This window comes from Bos mutus, chromosome 13, assembly GCF_027580195.1.
Source record: "Bos mutus isolate GX-2022 chromosome 13, NWIPB_WYAK_1.1, whole genome shotgun sequence".
Lineage (NCBI taxonomy): Eukaryota > Metazoa > Chordata > Mammalia > Artiodactyla > Bovidae > Bos > Bos mutus.
Window position 1 is genome coordinate 78,703,930 of NC_091629.1, and position 18,086 is coordinate 78,722,015.

General features: G+C 40.7%; 1 protein-coding gene across 6 annotated transcripts in view; it reads right to left on the reverse strand.

The window, feature by feature from the left end:
* Window positions 1-1,036: 1,036 nt before the first annotated feature.
* Window positions 1,037-18,086, reverse strand: part of ANKEF1 (ankyrin repeat and EF-hand domain containing 1) — a 40,354-nt gene continuing 23,304 nt past the window's right edge. For all 6 annotated transcript variants that reach the window (XM_070381990.1, XM_070381988.1, XM_070381987.1 and 3 more), the window contains 3 exons: window positions 17,572-17,735; window positions 15,153-15,290; window positions 1,037-14,114 (listed from right to left, as the gene is read on the reverse strand). In XM_070381990.1, coding sequence (XP_070238091.1) covers window positions 13,956-14,114; window positions 15,153-15,290; window positions 17,572-17,735 — 461 coding nt within the window. In that variant the 3' untranslated portion in view covers window positions 1,037-13,955. The remainder of the gene's footprint in view (window positions 14,115-15,152; window positions 15,291-17,571; window positions 17,736-18,086) is intronic.

Sequence of the window (18,086 nt, forward strand, 5' to 3'; positions counted from 1 at the left end):
AGATCCTCAATATTTATTGAATAAAATGAATGAATGGTTGGGTAGATGGGTGGATGACTAGCAATCTTTAAGAGGATTTCACTTGAGCTCCCCAAATTTTAATGTATGTTTCTCTTAAGCTTTGCCAACACTCTCAATGCTAGAGATGAGAAAGCCAGAAACAACCAGAAAAGTTTAGTTTAAAATAGAACTATTTCTCATTGTATGACATCCCTTATATGTGGAATCTAAAAAGAAATGACACAAATGAATTTACTTACAAAAGACAGACAGACAGAGAGGGAACTTACAGTTTCCTGGGGGTGGGAGCAAAAGACTGGTGGAAAGGATAGTTAGGGGGTCTGGGATCCACATGTACACACTGCCATATTTAAAATGGCTAACCAACAAGGACCAGGTCTATAGCACAGGGAGCTCTGCTCAATGCTATGTGACAACGTGGATGGGAGGTGAGTTTGCAGGAGAATTGATACATGTGTATGTATGGCTGAGTCTCTTCACTGTTCACCTCAAACTATTGCAACATTGTTAATTGGTTATACCACAATACAAAATAAAAGTTTTTGAAAAGTGGAACTATTTCTCCTCTCTATTCTGATCATTTTTTCCCAAAAAATTTGAAAAGGGTTAAACTTTTTGGACTATTGATTTTTAGAATGAGATTTAAAGTTGTTGTTGTTGTTGTTGTTGTTGTTATTGGTATTGTTGTTTGGCTGGAGTATTTTATTTTATTTTTTTATTTTTTTTCATTTTTTAAAAATTTTATTTTATTTTTAAATTTTACATAATTGTATTAGTTTTGCCAAATATCAAAATGAATCTGCCACAGGTATACATGTGCTCCCCACCCTGAACCCTCTTCCCTCCTCCCTCCCCTACCATCCCTCTGGGTCGTCCCAGTGCACCAGCCCCAAGCATCCAGTATCGTGCATCGAACCTGGACTGGCATCTCGTTTCATACATGATATTTTACATGTTTCAATGCCATTCTCCCAAATCTTCCCACCCTCTCCCTCTCCCACAGAGTCCACAAGACTGTTCTATACATCAGTGTCTCTTTTGCTGTCTCGTACACAGGGTTATTGTTACCATCTTTCTAAATTCAATTTTAAGAACATTGTGCTCTACTCCTATAAGCAGAAAAGATGATATAGAAAACCACCAAATTAATGATTGCTTTGAATCAATAAAAATATTTTATATTTTTTGTCAGACATTTCTTACTGATTTATTTGACTGAATAGCTTAGATAATATCACCTGCTCTTGTTTTTTGTGTGTGTGCATTTCTACTCACACACATCAAATGAAAATCCAAAGGCCTCACGAAACAAAGAATTTTGTTGTCAACCAGTTTGTGTTGCTGCAATCCTGTGGGTCCATGAGCCAGAGTAAGATGTAAGGCAATGTGCTCTCATTTGCATCACAAAACACATGGTACATTTAGAGATTAGCACAGCAAGGGTAATTTTAATGCTCCAGAACACATTTATTCGCTGTTGTGTGGTCTATGCGTACAGTATTTTCATCCTGTCTGCTCTACATCCCATCTTACCTTCTAAAAAGAAAAACTCTTGCAGGGTCATTTGCGAAGAGTTTTTGAGACCATTTGCTTCTTGCTTATTTGACAATAATTCTGAAGAAGTAATGGGATTGCAATTTTTATGAATCTTGGGCCCTGAAATGAAGTTGAGACTCAACTAGGAAGCAACGGGGTAAGGGAGCCCTGCTACCAGTGAGAACTGACTAGAAGCTTCACACGAATAGCTATGTTTTGAGTGGCAAAATAGAAAGCTAATATAGCCTAGTAGGAAGAAACATTCTAAAGAACAGATGCAACAACTCAGAAGTATAACTGTCAGGGACGAATTAGCACAAGAACAAACTTCTCTCTACATGTGACTAGGCACTAAGATAGCACATGCACACTTTTTAGTCTGTACAATGACTAATTTTAAAATAATTTAAGTTTAGATGATGTTATATTTCAACACAGCAGGAAAATCCCTGAAGGGGTTGTTAAGATAATCATATGGATTTGGGGAACTGATGGTTTTCTACTTGATTCTGCTGATTTCCTCCACCATGCTAGGAATCTCCTTGACTTTAGTAATGCTACAGTTCCTGGTAATTCTCAATATCCTTTGTATTTCTTTTTTTATTAGGACTTTTAATGTAATAAGAAGAATAGATTTGACTCCAGATTAGATCTGTTTTGGACAAGGGAATGGCAAATCACTTCAGTATTCTTGCCTTGAGAACCCCATGAACAGTATGAATAGGCAAAAAGATAGGACACTGAAAGATGAACTCCCCAGGTCGGTAGGTGCCCAATATGCTACTGGAGGTCAGTGGAGAAATAACTCCAGAAAGAATGAAGAGACTGAGCCAAAGTAAGTTTTGCCAAGAGAACACACTGGTCTTGGCAAATACCCTCTTCTAACAACACAAGACTCTACATATGGACATCACCAGATGGTCAATACTGAAATCAGATTGATTATATTCTTTGCAGCCAAAGATGGAGAAGCTCTATACAGTCAGCATAAATAAGACTGAGAGCTGACTATGGCTCAGATCATGAACTTCTTATTGCCAAATTCAAACTTTAATTGTAGAAAGTAGGGAAAGTCACTAGACCAGTTCAGTTCAGTCACTCAGTCATGTCTGAATCTTTGCGACCTCATGGACTGCAGCACACCAGGCCTCACTGTCCATCACCAACTTCTGGAGTTTACTCAAACTCATGTCCATTGAGTCAGTGATGCCATCCAACCATCTCATCCCCTGTCATCCCCTTTTCCTCCTGCCATCAACCTTTCCCAGCATCAGCGTCTTTTCAAATGAATCAGCTCTTTGCATCAGGTATGACCTAAATCAGGCACAGACCATTCAGGTATGACCTAAATCAAATCCCTTAAGATTATACAGTGGAAGTGACAAATAGATTCAAGAGACTAGATCTGATAGAGTGCCTGATGAACTATGGATGGAGGATCGTGACATTGTACAGGAGACAGGAATCAAGACCGTCCCCAAGAAAAACAAATGCAAAAAAGCAAAATGGCTGTCTGAGGAGGCCTTACAAATAGCTGTGAAAAGAAGGGAAGCAAAAAGCAAAGGTGAAAAGGAAAGATATACCTATTTGAATGCAGATTTCCAAAGAATAGCAAAGAGAGATCAGAAAGCCTTCCTCAGTAATCAGTGTAAGGAAATAGAGGAAAACAATAGAATGGGAAAGACTAGAGATCTCTTCAAGAAAATTAGAGACACCAAGGGAACATTTCATGCAAAGACGCGCTCAATAAAGGACAGAAATGGTATGGACCTAATAGAAGCAGAAGATATTAAGAAGAGGTGGCAAGACTACACAGAAGAACTGTACAAATTTCATGACCAAGATAATCACGATGGTGTGATCACTCACCTAGAGCCAGACATCCTGGAATCTGAAGGCAAGTGGACCTTAGGAAGCATCAGTATGAACAAAGCTAGTGGAGGTGATGGAATTCCAGTTGAGCTATTTCAGATCCTGAAAGATGATGCTGTGAAAATGCTGCACTCAAGATGCCAGCAAATTTGGAAAACTCAGCAGTGGCCAAAGGACTGGAAAAGGTCAGTTTTCATTCCAATCCCAAAGAAAGGCAATGATAAAGAATGCTCAAACTACCGCACAATGCACTCATCTCACACGCTAGTGAAGTAATGCTCAAAATTCTCCAAGCCAGGCTTCAGCAATACGTGAATCGTGAACTTTCAGATGTTCAAGCTGGTTTTAGAAAAGGCAGAGGAACCAGAGATCAAATTGCCCACATCTGCTGGATCATGGAAAAAGCAAGAGAGTTCCAGAAAAACATCTATTTCTGCCTTATTGACTATGCCAAAGCCTTTGATTGTGTGGATCACAATAAACTGTGGAAAATTCTGAAAGAGATGGGAATACCAGACCACCTGACCTGCCTCTTGAGAAATCTGTATGCAGGTCAGGAAGCAACAGTTAGAACTGGACGTGGAAAAACAGATTGATTCCAAATCAGGAAAGGAGTACATAGAGGCTGAATATTGTCACCCTGCTTATTTAACTTCTATGCAGAGTACATCATGAGAAATGCTGCGCTGGATGAAGCGCAAGCTGAAATCAAGATTGCAGAGAGAAATATTAATAACCTCAGATATGCAGATGATACCACCCTTATGGCAGAAAGTGAAGAGGAACTGAAAAGCCTCTTGATGAAAGTGAAAGAGGAGAGTGAAAAAGTTGGCTTAAAGCTCAACATTCAGAAAACGAAGATCATGGCATCCAGTCCCATCACTTCATGGGAAATAGATGGGGAAACAGTGGAAACAGTGGTAGACTTTATTTTTTTGGACTCCAAAATCACTGCAGGTGGTAATTGTAGGCATGAAATTAAAAGACGCTTACTCCTTGGAAGAAAAGTTATGACCAACCTAGATAGCGTATTAAAAAGCAGAGACATTACTTTGCCAACAAAGGTTCATCTAGTCAAGGGTTTGGTTTTTCCAGTAGTCATGTATGGATGTGAGAGTTGGACTATAAGGAAAGCCGAGCGTAGAAGAATTGATGCTTTTGAACTGTGGAGAAGACTCTTGAGAGTCCCTTGGACTGCAAGGAGATCCAACCAGTCCATTCTAAAGCAAATCAGGCCTGAATGTTCATTGGATGAATTGATGTTAAAGCTGAAACTCCAACCTTTGGCCACCTGATGGGAAAATCTGACTGATTTGAAAAGACTCTAATGCTGGGAAAGATTGAAAGCAGGAACAGAAGGGGATATCAGTGGATGAGATGGTTGGATGGCATCACCGACTCAATGCACATGAGTTTGTGTAAACTCCCGGAGTTGGTGATGGACAGGGAGGTCTGGCGTGCTGCAGTCCATGGGGTCGCAAAGAGACATGACTGAGCAGCTGAACTGAATGGACTAGATTTGTTTGCCATTCCCTTCTCCAGGGGATTTCCCTGACCCGGGATCGAACCCAGGTCTCCCTCATTGCAAGTAGATTCTTTACCATCTGAGCCACCAGGGAAGCCCTCTGTTGCTTTAATGTTTGTATTCTGCTGCTTTTGCTACAAGAATATTTCCTATAGCCTGAAATAAACAGTATTGAACATTCTTGAGGCTCTGACCTTTAAGGGTATAGCATTTTCCCTTCCAAATAGAGATTTAAAGTTGCAGAAGAGAATAACATTTGTCTTGCTGGAGGTTTACAGGAACACTGTAACCTGACCTAGGTGAATAGCTACAAGAACAAAGGATTCCTACACCAAGAAGTTTGCAATAATCAACCACCACTCACGTTGACTTTAAAAAGGGCTTGCTGAAACCCTTTGGGAAATTGGGGCTTTTGGAGGGCATGAGCCACCTGCTCTCCTTGCATGGCCCTACAATAAAGCTTCCTCTGCTCCAAACTCCAATATTCTTGTATTGTTTGGCCTTGCTGTGCATCAGGCACAGAAATCTGCATTCATTCACAGTAACAAAAACCAATTTAATAAAAAGAGAATGTGATGACTCCTAAAGCTTAGAATTTCAGGAGGCGGACTGAGCAAGTTTGGACTGAGACAGAAGTGTCCTCTCTGCTGCGCTTGTGGCATTCTCCTCCAGCTCCTTGCTCTATCAGCTCTGCTGTCATTTGTGTGAGCTCCAACCTCAGCTGGAGTGTCCCCAAAGGTAGCAAAACTGTCCACCAGCAGCTCCAGTCTTACATCCTACTGAAATCCCAAACAAAGAGTGAATCTCTTCTCCAACTGGTCCAGTAAGAACTCTACTAGAAGTCTCAGTGGACCTAGCTTTGACCTCTTCCCCTGCCAAAACTTCTATTTAATGTTTTAATCACACTGCCTTTTTTCCATTTGTTGGATTGGGTCTTTCCTGCAAAATGCTGTTCTTTCCACTAGACTCTTCCCTTCCATCAGGGCCAATTTAATTTTTTCCTCATCCTTCAGATTTCTGCTAAAATGCTATTGCATTTCCCTGATTCTGGAGCACACACTGTAAGTTTACACGTTATGTAAGGAAAGGGTTAATCTTGCAGCTATACAGGGTAACTCTGTACTTATCTCCTGGGATAAGTCTGGTCAAGGGAAGAATGAAATATACTAGCTACAACTTTATAGTGTGTGTTTAAAGTCTGAAATTCCCCTAGAGGCAACCTGTATTGGTTTGTCTGCATGTTTTAGGGATGCACAGATTGGCAGTTTGTATCTGGTTTGGCAGGTGATCCAGCCTGGGTTTTTACGGAGCCAGTGCTATAAAATAGCCCTCAACAAATGTGCACCTGGGCTCAGAGTTATCTTGCTGGTGTATAATCTGAAGATGAAGTGTGCCCTGTTCTGAGAAACTAAGAAATGACATCAGGGAGTTATACCTATAAGTCTTAGACCCAAATATACCCTCTGTTCTACTATATCATTTACTTGTATTAGAGACTTCCTTAAGTATATCCTGTGGAATCTTTTGAATCTTGTGATAATCTTCAATTATCTAAATGTGTGATAGTCACATATGTATTTTGTGATTATTCTATTAATCATTATTTATAAAGGATGAGATGATTGGATGGCATCACCAATGCAATGGACATGAACTTGGGCAAATTGTGGGAGATGGTGAGGGACAGGGAAGCCTGGCATGCTGCAGTCTATGGGGTCATGAAGAGTTGGACATGGCTTGGCAACTGAACAACAAAAAAATCAGGGTCCAACCAGGGAAGCAAAAACCACTCTGAATTCTTCAGAAAGGAAGTTAATGCAAGGATTTGGTGTACAGATGATAAAAAAGTTTGAGGAGTCAACCAGGGCACGGTGAGGTAGCCCAGACATTAACAAAAACAAAGGAAGTTGGTATCAGGCTAAAGTGACAGAGGGAGGAGGTGTTGCCACCAGAGCAGAGGGGCCAGGGTCAGACAGTGGGAGCTGGAACCAGGGCAGGATAGTCAGTTGGCAACTGGATCCACGGGGGAGACAGACACAGCAATCACCTGGGATGCTGTCAAGGCAAAGAGTGAAAAGGAGAACTAGCCTGGCTTCTCCTCTTCTTACTACAACCAAAGCTGGTGGAGGTGATGGAATTCCAGGTGAGCTATTTAAAATCCTAAAGGATGATGCTGTTAAAGTGCTGCACTCAACATGCAAGCAAATATGGAAAACTCAGCAGTGGCCACAAGACTGGAAAAAGTCAGTTTTCATTCCAGTCCCAAAGAAAGGTAGTGCCAAAGGATGTTCAAACTACCACACAATAGTACTCATTTCGCATGCTAGCAAGGTAATGCTCAAAATCCTTCAAGTTAGGCTTCAACAGTATGTGAACCAGGAACTGATGTTCAAATTGGATTTAGAAAAGGCAGAGGATCCTGAGATCAAATTGCCAACATTTATTGGATCACAGAAAAAATGGGAATTCCAAGGAAACATCTACTTCTGCTCCACTGACTACACTAAAGCCTTTGACTGTGTGGATCACAACAAACTGTGGAAAATTATTAAAGATGTGGGAATACCAGACTACCTTACTTGCCTCCTGAGAAACCTGTATGCAGGTCAAGAAGCAACAATTAGAACTGGACATGGAATAACGGACTGGTTCAAAATTGGGAAAGGAGTATGTCAAGGCTGTATATTGTCACCCTGCTTATTTAACTTTTATGTAGAGTACATCATGCGAAATGCTGGGCTGGATGAAGTTCAAACTGGAATCAAGATTGCCGGGAGGAATTTCAACAACCTCAGATATGCAGATTACAACATCCTATGGCAGAAAGTGAAGAGGAACTAAAGAACCTGTTGATGAAAGTGAAAGAAGAGAGTAAAAAAAACCTGGCTTAAAACTCAACACACACAAAAATAAGATCATGGCATCTGGTCCCATCACTTCATGGCAAATAGATGGGGAAAAATGGAAACAGTGAGAGACTTTATCTTCTTGCACTCCAAAATCACTGCAGATGGTGACTGCACACATGAAATTAAAAGATGCTTGCTCCTTGGAAGAAAAGCTATGACAAACCTAGACAGCATATTAAAAAGCAGACACATTATTTTGCTGACAAAAGTCTACCTAGTCAAAGCTATGGTTTTTCCAGTAGTCATGTATGGATGTGAGAATTGGACCATAAAGAAGGCTAAGTGCTGAAGATCTTATGCTTTCAAACTGTGGTGCTGGAGTATATTCTTGAGAGTCCCTTGGACTGCAAGGAGATCAAGCCAGTCAATCTTAAAGGAAATCAACCTTGAATATTCATTGAAAGGACTGATGAAGCTGAAGCCCCAATACTTTGGCCACCTGATGTGAAGAACTGACTCATTGGAAAAGACCAATGCTGGGAGAGATTGAGGGCAGGAAAGAAGGGGACGACAAAGGATGAGATGGTTGGATGGCATCACCGACTCAACGGACATGAGTTTGAGCAAGCTCTGAGAGATAGTGAAGGGCAAGGAATCCTGGTGTGCTTCAGTCCATGGGGTCACAAAGAGTCAGTTACGACTCTTGTTTCAGCTGAACAACTCCTCTCCTTCCTTTCCATTCCTATCTCTTACCAGCATCTGCCATTGTCCTAATCTACCTGGAAGCCAGATTATGCTGAAAACATGGACAATCTGAATGGGTCACAGTCCAGGGAGACACCACAGAAGAGGAGCAAGGAACAACCCCAGGAGTGTCATTATCAGTGCTCAGCAGATACACTGAATGAATTAAAGCAAACTGTGTATAGAACAAGTATCACTGGTTGATTCAAAACTGGTGATGCCAGCCTGGAAAGGCCTAGATCTATAACAAAACACGTGTGTTACACAGACCAGAGGTCCCTGCCCAGAGGAGAACCTGGAGAGACACAGTCAGGTGGCCTGGCTGCTGTCATTTAGGGATGATTCTGTTGCTGATCAATCCTCCTCCTGGCTAAGCCTTTCCTTAGCTTTGCAACACACTGCTTTAGCTAGGGATGAATTACTGGTAAATCTTTATCAGTGATCTTCTGTCTATTGGCCATTTCATTTGTTCTGTGTTGACTTCAGAATTTACTTTTTATGAGGTGAGGAAATACTTATCTTACTTCCAACTCTCTTAGGAGGGAAATACACTGGAGCCTGTGTGTCCCAATAACAAAGAATATAATAATCTCCCAAATGTAAAGAACACATGGATATTTCACCTCATCTTGTAAAAAACTAAATCTATGGAAATTAAATTGTCTTTAGTGTATTAGCTCCTCTTCAAAGTCTTTTTTGCTGAAGATACAGAGGAAAGACAATTATTCTAAATTCTAAATAAAACACATACACCACATAATACTCAACTATTTATCTAGGATTAAAAAAATCTTCAGTGACTTCTAGAATGTTAACAGAATATTACGTTCTTCCTTATTGCCCAGATAAAATTCATGATATGGTAACAATTACTTAATGATCTAAGTATATTAGCATGAGCTTATTTGATTTTCACAAATGCCCCATCTACTTTCATTTGTAAATTTCCTCCAGGATCCATTGTTACATAAACACAATTTCAGAAAAAATATATACCTTAGGCAAATATATGGAAAATAATAATGCAGTACAGATGACTCTTTACTTCAAATTTATGCCTTTTTGTAGAAGCCTGAATTCTCTTTTCATACTGCTTACTTAAAAACACAGTATTGGCTCAGTGGTTCTCTTGGGGACCTTCATGCTCATAGTGAATCTGCCTAGTTGTCAATTCAATAAAAATTGCTAAGCTGACAGCACTGGGGTGGGTTCATTTGTACCAATTAGACATGACCATATCCTGAGCATGAGGTTGAATACATATTTCTGTCTTTCCTGTTTATAATTTTCAGTGACTGATAATACCAACTCAAGTGTGAAGAATGAGACACTGCCAGTGGGATATGTGAGCTTTCTCTTTTTAAGTTGCTGCTGAATTGGCTCTCACTGCTATTCTTTCTTGTTCTTCGTAATTAAGAATGATTTAGACAAGTTTTCTCCTTTATTTTTAAGGAGAAAGCACGTAGTACAAAATGAACCTCAAGGCATCACCATCTAAAACTTTGCGGACAAAAGCATGCCATTTACAGCAGATGCTACAGAGCTACCCAGATTTCCTCTAACTCCTGGAGTAACCATTGCTCAGCTACTACGGTTGGTGGTTGCTTTTAGCTCAGAGTAACCCTCTCCTCGGTAAAGAACAGAAATGGTATGAACCTAACAGAAGCAGAAGATATTAAGAAGAGATGGCAAGAATACACAGAAGAACTGTACAAAAAAGATCTTCATGACCCAGAAAATCACAATGGTGTGATCACTGACCTAGAGCCAGACATCCTGGAATGTGAAGTCAAGTGGGCCTTAGAAAGCATCACTACAAACAAAGCTAGTGGATGTAACAGAATTCCAGTTAAGCTATTCCAAATTCTGAAAGATGATGCTGTGAAAGTGCTGCACTCAATATGCCGGCAAATTTGGAAAAGTCAGCAGTGGCCACAGGACCGCAAAAGGTCAGTTTTCATTCCAATCCGAAAGAAAGGCAATGCCAAAGAATGCTCAAACTACCGCACAATTGCACTCATCTCATACACTAGTAAAGTAATGCTCAAAATTCTCCAAGCCAGGCTTTAGCAATATGTGAACGGTGAACTTCCTGATGTTCAAGCTGGTTTTAGAAAAGGCAGAGGAACCAGAGATCAAATTGCCCACATCCGCTGGATCATGGAAAAAGCAAGAGAGTTCCAGAAAAACATCTATTTCTGCTTTATTGACTATGCCAAAGCCTTTGACTGTATGGATCACAATCAACTGTGGAAAATTCTGAAAGAGATGGGAATACCAGACCTGATCTGCCTCTTGAGAAATCTGTATGCAGGTCAGGAAGCAACAGTTAGAACTGGACATGGAACAACAGACTGGTTCCAAATAGGAAAAGGAGTACGTCAAGGCTGTATATTGTCACCCTGCTTATTTAATTTCTATGCAGAGTACATCATGAGAAATGCTGAACTCGAAGAAACACAAGCTGGAATCAAGATTGTCGGGAGAAATATCAATCACCTCAGATATGCAGATGACACCACCCTTATGGCAGAAAGTGAAGAGGAACTCAAAAGCCTGTTGATGAAAGTGAAAGTGGAGAGTGAAAAGTTGGCTTGAAGCTCAACATTCAGAAAACAAAGATCATGGCATCTGGTCCCATCACTTCATGGGAAATAGATGGGGAAACAGTGGAAACAGTGTCAGACTTTATTTTGGGGGGCTCCAAAATCACTGCAGATGGTGACTGCAGCCATGAAATTAAAAGACGCTTACTCCTTGGAAGGAAAGTTATGACCAAGCTAGATAGCATATTGAAAAGCAGAGACATTACTTTGCCAACAAAGGTTCGTCTAGTCAAGGCTATGGTTTTTCCTGTGGTCATGTATGGATGTGAGAGTTGGACTGTGAAGAAGGCTGAGAGCCGAAGAATTAATGCTTTTGAACTGTGGTGTTGGAGAAGACTCTTGCGAGTCCCTTGGACTGCAAGGAGATCCAACCAGTCCATTGTGAAGGAGATGAGCCCTGGGATTTCTTTGGAAGGAATGATGCTAAAGCTGAAACTCCAGTACTTTGGCCACCTCATGCGAAGAGTTGACTCATTGGAAAAGATTCTGATGCTGGGAGGGATTGGGGGCAGAAGGGGACGACAGAGGATGAGATGGCTGGATGGCATCACTGACTCGATGGACGTCTCAGTGAACTCCGGGAGTTGGTGATAGACAGGGAGGCCTGGCATGCTGCGATTCATGGGGTCGCAAAGAGTCAGCCATGACTGAGCAACTGATCTGATCTGACCCTTTCCTCGGGAGGATTGCCCTTGGTTGATTGGAGGCAACTTGTCAGTGAGCAAGGTGAAAAATCTGAGGTTTCTAATTGCTAGCCTCCTTCCTTCTGGGCAGGGCAAACTCTGTGCTACAATTCATCCTCCAGAGCTCTCCATGGAATCAGGCTAGGGCTAGCTTTCTGTTTTTTAGGTCCTCCTTCTGTTTTATCCTGCTCCCATCATCTCTTACAAGTTTCTCGGGAACACTCCCTCAATAAGACACATGCAAGAGTCTTCAGCTCCCTGTTTCTAGGGAGCTCAGCCTAAGACACTACTTTCATTAACTAATTGTTCAGCTATATAAAAATTCGATTAGGCTCTCTAGACCGAAAAAATGAACACTGGTTCACTATCCACTAGAATGACTATGACTAAGAATTAGTAACTATTTCTATAGCAAATGTGCACTGTTCATCTTTGTCTGATTATCAAAAAATAGACAAAATGTACAGGTTTAAGTCACTTTAGTCAACAGTCTGAAAGTGAATCTTTTACTCTTCTGATTGCCTAGGTTGGAATCCACATCCCTGTGCCTCCTTTTGTTTACTTTGCAGCCAAGATTGAAAGAAGTTTAAAAACAAATCATTTATGGAGCATGAACCACGCAGAGGCACAAAACTGGAAACCTTATAGATGTTATTCCATTTGATTCTCACAACAGTTTATTAAAGGGCATATTATTATCCTTTCTTTGTAGATGATGAAATTGAGGCTCAGAGACAATTTGTAACTTGATCCAAACACATGAAACTAGTAAATGGCAGAGTGAGGATTCAAACATACTAACTACAAAACCACACTCTTAACCAGTTCAGCCAAGTGTACATTTCAAGGTCAGTAGAGAGGAGGGTGGGCTTCCCAGGTGGAGTTAGTTGTAAAGAATCCACCTGCCAATGCAGGAGACACAGGAGACACAGGTTCAAACCTTGGGTTGGGAATATCCCCTGGAGTAGAAAGTGGCAACCCATTCTAGTATTCTTGCCTGGAAGATCTCACAGACAGAGGAGCCTGACAGGCTACAGTCCACGGGCTGGCAAAGACTTGGACATGACCGAGTGACTGAGCACATAGAAGAGGGATAGAGAACAGTATTTCCCCCTCAATTTCAGCTCCTGTGTATACATTCCTGTAGCACATTCTGTTGGTGACCATCTGGAATCCTGGGTTTCTTTTCCTATGTTGTACACCCAACCCAGCTACTTCCCACTTTCCAGCCAGTCGTTCACACCGTGACCCACCAATTCAATTCGTGGGGCTGCCCTTGAGCACTGGAATCGCCTCACAAGCACTCCCTCTAGTCTGTAACTGATTGGCCTGGGAATCCAGAAGCCCGGCACCTTTCCCTGGCACTCCACAGCTCCCCAAGGGCTCCATGGAAGCTGGGGTTTCATCAGAAAGCTCCCCTGTGCTTGGCTTATTTTCCCTTCCTGGCCTGCTTCCCTCATCTGGCCCCCCAGGAACCAAACCACCTATATCTGAATTTTCTTAACAAACCACTTGTATCTGAATTCTTGGCTCAGTGTTTCTTTTTAAAAAAATTTTATTTTGTTTTTTTAGGGTATAGTTGCTTTACAATGTTGCATTAGTTTCTGCTGTACAGCAAAGTGTACAGGAGAAATGGGTGAAGTGTCAACAGTGTCTACTGGAGGCATCAGTGTTTATTTGACCCCAAGTATCTAATGCATATCATTTATGATGATGTGTGAGAAGAAAACTGCCCCCTTAGTGTATTAAAAAGGGCTTCTCTTCCCTAATATTAAATAGCTTTCATTCAGTTCCAGTAAAAGGATATCTTTAACATAATGATGTGCATCTTTAAATTCTTTGATGATGACACTATGTTTATAACCAAAAATGCCATTGTTGTAAAATATTCTTGAGGAAGATTGAGGAATTTATCCAGAATGGCATGCAATTCCATTGCAAAATAACACATGACTTCTCTAGACAGCTCAGAATATTTATAGTTGTTAAAGCAAAGACAAATATTTTGTTACAATGCTTAACTTGTGAGTTGCTTTGACTTTGATGGGAATCTACTTTCTCCAACATTTGGTCCCTGGGCCTCAAAATGTTGTTTATTCTGAGATGCAACCGCTGTGATTTACATCTTGAAGCTAGCTTCCACTGCTTGTGCTCTCTCTGTGATGTGCTTCTGAAAGGGCATCATGAAGTCATCAAAATCTACCTCATATGTCAACCTCTCCCGGCGCAGTTCCCTCATTCTGATCAGCTCTGCTGTCGTGGCTTCAGGACTCCAGATCTTAAACAAACAACCACATCCAGAGTGAATGTTAGCATGGCAGCCAGTAAACATGCCAATATCCAGACAACCTTCAATCTGGTCAATTTAAAACTATCCAATTTACTTCTGGCAAGAGGAGAAGGGATGACAGAGGATGAGATGGTTGGATGGCATCACTGACTCAATGGACATGAGTTTGAGCAAGCTCTGGGAGATGGTGAAAAACAGGGAAGGCTGGCGTGCTGCAGTCCATGGGGTCACAAAGAGACACAACTGAGTGACTGAACAACAACAACAACAAATTTACTTCTAAGTCTATTTTAACTTTTATCTCTTACATGACATTAGTGGTTACATGGCCATCACTGTTTCTGATGGTGACTATTTGAACAACTGAAATACCCTTCAGTTACCTCTCTGATGGCCCTGAGGCCAGCTGCTGTTCATTCTCAGGAGGTCAAAACCAGGAAGCAATGGAATTAATAGACAGCCTTTACATCGTGCGGGGAAGTCAAAATTATTTTCACAGTAGGGGGCAAAAGGAGCTGGTGGTCTATTATTCAGCATGGTTTGATGAGCATTAGCAAGACCACTCTTGTTCTCCAAATATGTCTTCACCTCTTTACTTGTAGATGTTTAAGGAAGCTATTTAATAGATCCAGTCTTGATCAGTATAAAACTCCCAAGTGAGATGGCGATAGTGTGTACAAAGAGGAAGGGTTGGACTTTAAGAAGTACCCAGAGAAAATATCTATAAAATTCAGTGACTACATGGCTACAAGGAATGGCACTGACCAAAGACAACTTCAACTATTCAAGGAAAATTAAGAAGTCAATACAGAAAATAAAAAGACAAGATATCAGAAGCTATACAAATTGGACTTACTTAGTTGTAAGCAGGATCTAGAAAAAGGAGAACGTCAAATAACAACTTATCAAAAACACAGCTTATCAAAAGATAAGCTTTGGACAATTGTTTGGGTGCTCTGCATAAAAAGTATTTGAAAAAAGGCATTAGGAGTTTATACCATGTTATAATCTTTCTAAAGTACTTACCCTCTGTGGGATAAATGTGATATCCACTTTCTTGGTATAACCACTGGTAATCAATGAATTGAGATAAACTACATTATCTTTACGCATCTTCTTGTCCTCCACTATGGCTGGCACAGTGTATATTGCTGAAAGTGTTTCCTGGAAATGAGCAAAAACTCAAAAAATAACTATCAATTTCAAAAACCTGTGTATACTTTCTAATACTCTGAAGTTTAAAAAATGCTACTATATAAATTATGATTTGAAATGAAATAGAATGTTATTATAACTTTGGGTGGGGAGAGATAACTCTTTTGCCTTGTTTAACTTAATTAGTATTAGTGACAGATCACAAAAGTCTTCAAGATCCATCCTTGATCTGTGGCCGTTATTAATCAGAAGGATGTATTCCTACTAAAATGATAATGGTGCATGTGTTAGGAGCTGTAACTGATCAATCTTCCTTCACCTCTAGCTATCCTTCCTCTCTTCCTCCATGCTTGGTACTCTCTACTGTCTGCCGATCATCCCTTCAACTGTCTGCTTCCTATCACCTCTCAGTTCAGTTCAGTTCAGTCGCTCAGTCGTGTCCGACTCTTTGCGACCCCATGAATCGCAGCACACCAGGCCTCCCTGTCCATCACCAACTCTTGGAGTTCACTCAGACTCACGTCCATCAAGTCAGTGATGCCATTCAGCCATCTCATCCTCTGTCGTCCCCTTCTCCTCCTGCCCCCAATCCCTCCTAGCATCAGAGTCTTTTCCAATGAATCAACTCTTCTCATGAAGGGGCCAAAGTACTGGAGTTTCAGCTTTAGCATCATTCCTTCCAAAGAACACCCAGGGCTGATCTCCTTCAGAATGGACTGGTTGGATCTCCTTGCAGTCGAAGGGACTCACAAGAGGCTTCTCCAACACCACTGTTCAAAAGCATTCAAAGGCGCTCAGCTTTCTTCACAGTCCAACTCTCACATCCATACATGACCACTGGAAAAACCATAGCCTTGACTAGATAAACCTTTGTTGGCAAAGTAATGTCTCTGCTTTTGAATATGTTATCTAGCTTGGTCATAACTTTCCTTCCAAGGAGTAAGCATCTTTTAATTTCATGGTTGCAGTCACCACCTGCAGTGATTTTGGAGCCCAAAAAAATAAAGTCTGACACTGTTTCCACTGTGTCCCCATCTATTTCCCATGAAGTGATGGGACTGGATGCCATGATCTTCGTTTTCTGAATGTTGAGCTTTAAGCCAACTTTTTCACTCTCCTCTTTCACTTTCATCAAGAGGCTTTTGAGTTCCTCTTCACTTTCTGCCATAAGGGTGGTGTCATCTGCACATCTGAGGTTATTGATATTTCTCCCGGCAATCTTGATTCCAGCTTGTGCTTCTTCCAGTCCAGCATTTCTCATGATATACTCTGCATAGAAGTTAAATAAGCAGAGTGACAATATACAGCCTTGACGTACTCCTTTTCCTATTTGGAACCAGTCTGTTGTTCCATGTCCAGTTCTAACTGTTGCTTCCTGACCTGCATACAGATTTCTCAAGAGGCAGATCAGGTCTGGTATTCCCATCTCTTTCAGAATTTTCCACAGTTGATTGTGATCCACACAGTCAAAGGCTTTGGCATAGTCAATAAAGCAGAAATAGATGTTTTTCTGGAACTCTCTTGCTTTTTCCATGATCCAGCGGATGTGGAGAATTTGATCTCTGGTTCCTCTGCCTTTTGATAATGTTAAAACTTTTCCTTCCTGAACTTCATACCCTATCCTGTGTCAGCCAAAGATCTTGAGGGATCCATCTGTTTCCCTAAAAGAAGCTTCCAGCCTAGAAATGTATTTAGAGCTTCCTGCTAAGGACAAATTCTTGATGTCTGGGAAACCCCCATAAACAACAATCTTCTGCTGATAATTTAGAGGGACCCAAACCACTCCAGATTACCTGGAACAATTTGGCATCTTTAAAGCCTTCTAGAGTCATTTTTCAGGATTATCCAAGTTACATATCCTAGGGTTCATAATTTAAAAAAAAATTCCTTGGGAGTTGGGTGGTAAGGTAGGTAGTGAAAGATTATAAAATCAAAATGAATGAAAATCATGCTTTACTTCTTTTCTCATAAATGTTACCCTACACTTCCCTTTTGGGACATCTCATCAAATCTGTATAATTCAGGTCTAAGTGTATACACTTCTAATATAAGTTCTTTTTTCAACATTCTAACAGTATTTGGTTCAACCAACTTGTTTTTTGTGTGGATTCTGTTTGCCATGACAACTTTTTAGACTTTTCAGTAATAGTAAATTTCTTGCTAGGTATTTCTTTAGAACTATTGGTACTGAAAACATGTACTACATATTATTTGCCCATGAACTGTAACAATAAGTAAATGATGCTGCAGCCGCACCAGGTACTCATGAGGGGTCAGTTGCTTTTCATACCTCTTCCTTCTTAATCTCGGGGCCTTCAGTCTTTGCTTTGGGTTGTGGCTTGCCTTTTGGTTTTTGATTTTCTGCTGGTTTGGGCAAGTTATCCAGCTTTTCTTTAATCAAACCAATTATTCTACTGTCAGCATAAGCTTTTGCAACATCCATGGCACTATGCCCTGTTTAAAACATAAATTTAGAGTTTCATTAAACAGATTAATAATAAACAATGTAGCAAAATATCAGCTCGAAGTATGTGGTACTAAGGGTGATTACTGAAGCCAGTGATACGTATAAAAGTCACAGATCGGTTCAGATATTCTCTAAAGTGGTCCCAGCTCAAAAATTTTATCATTTAAAGTGTCATTTACCAGCAAGACCATTTCTTCTTGTTAATTATTTTGAGCATGTTTGATAGGAAAGAATGGTAGATTACATTTTGAATATCTGAGTGCTAGTTCTCTTCCTACAGTGTGCACATTCCTTCATGTGTGACAATTTTATGCTTTCCTCCTTCCTGTTGCGGAAGG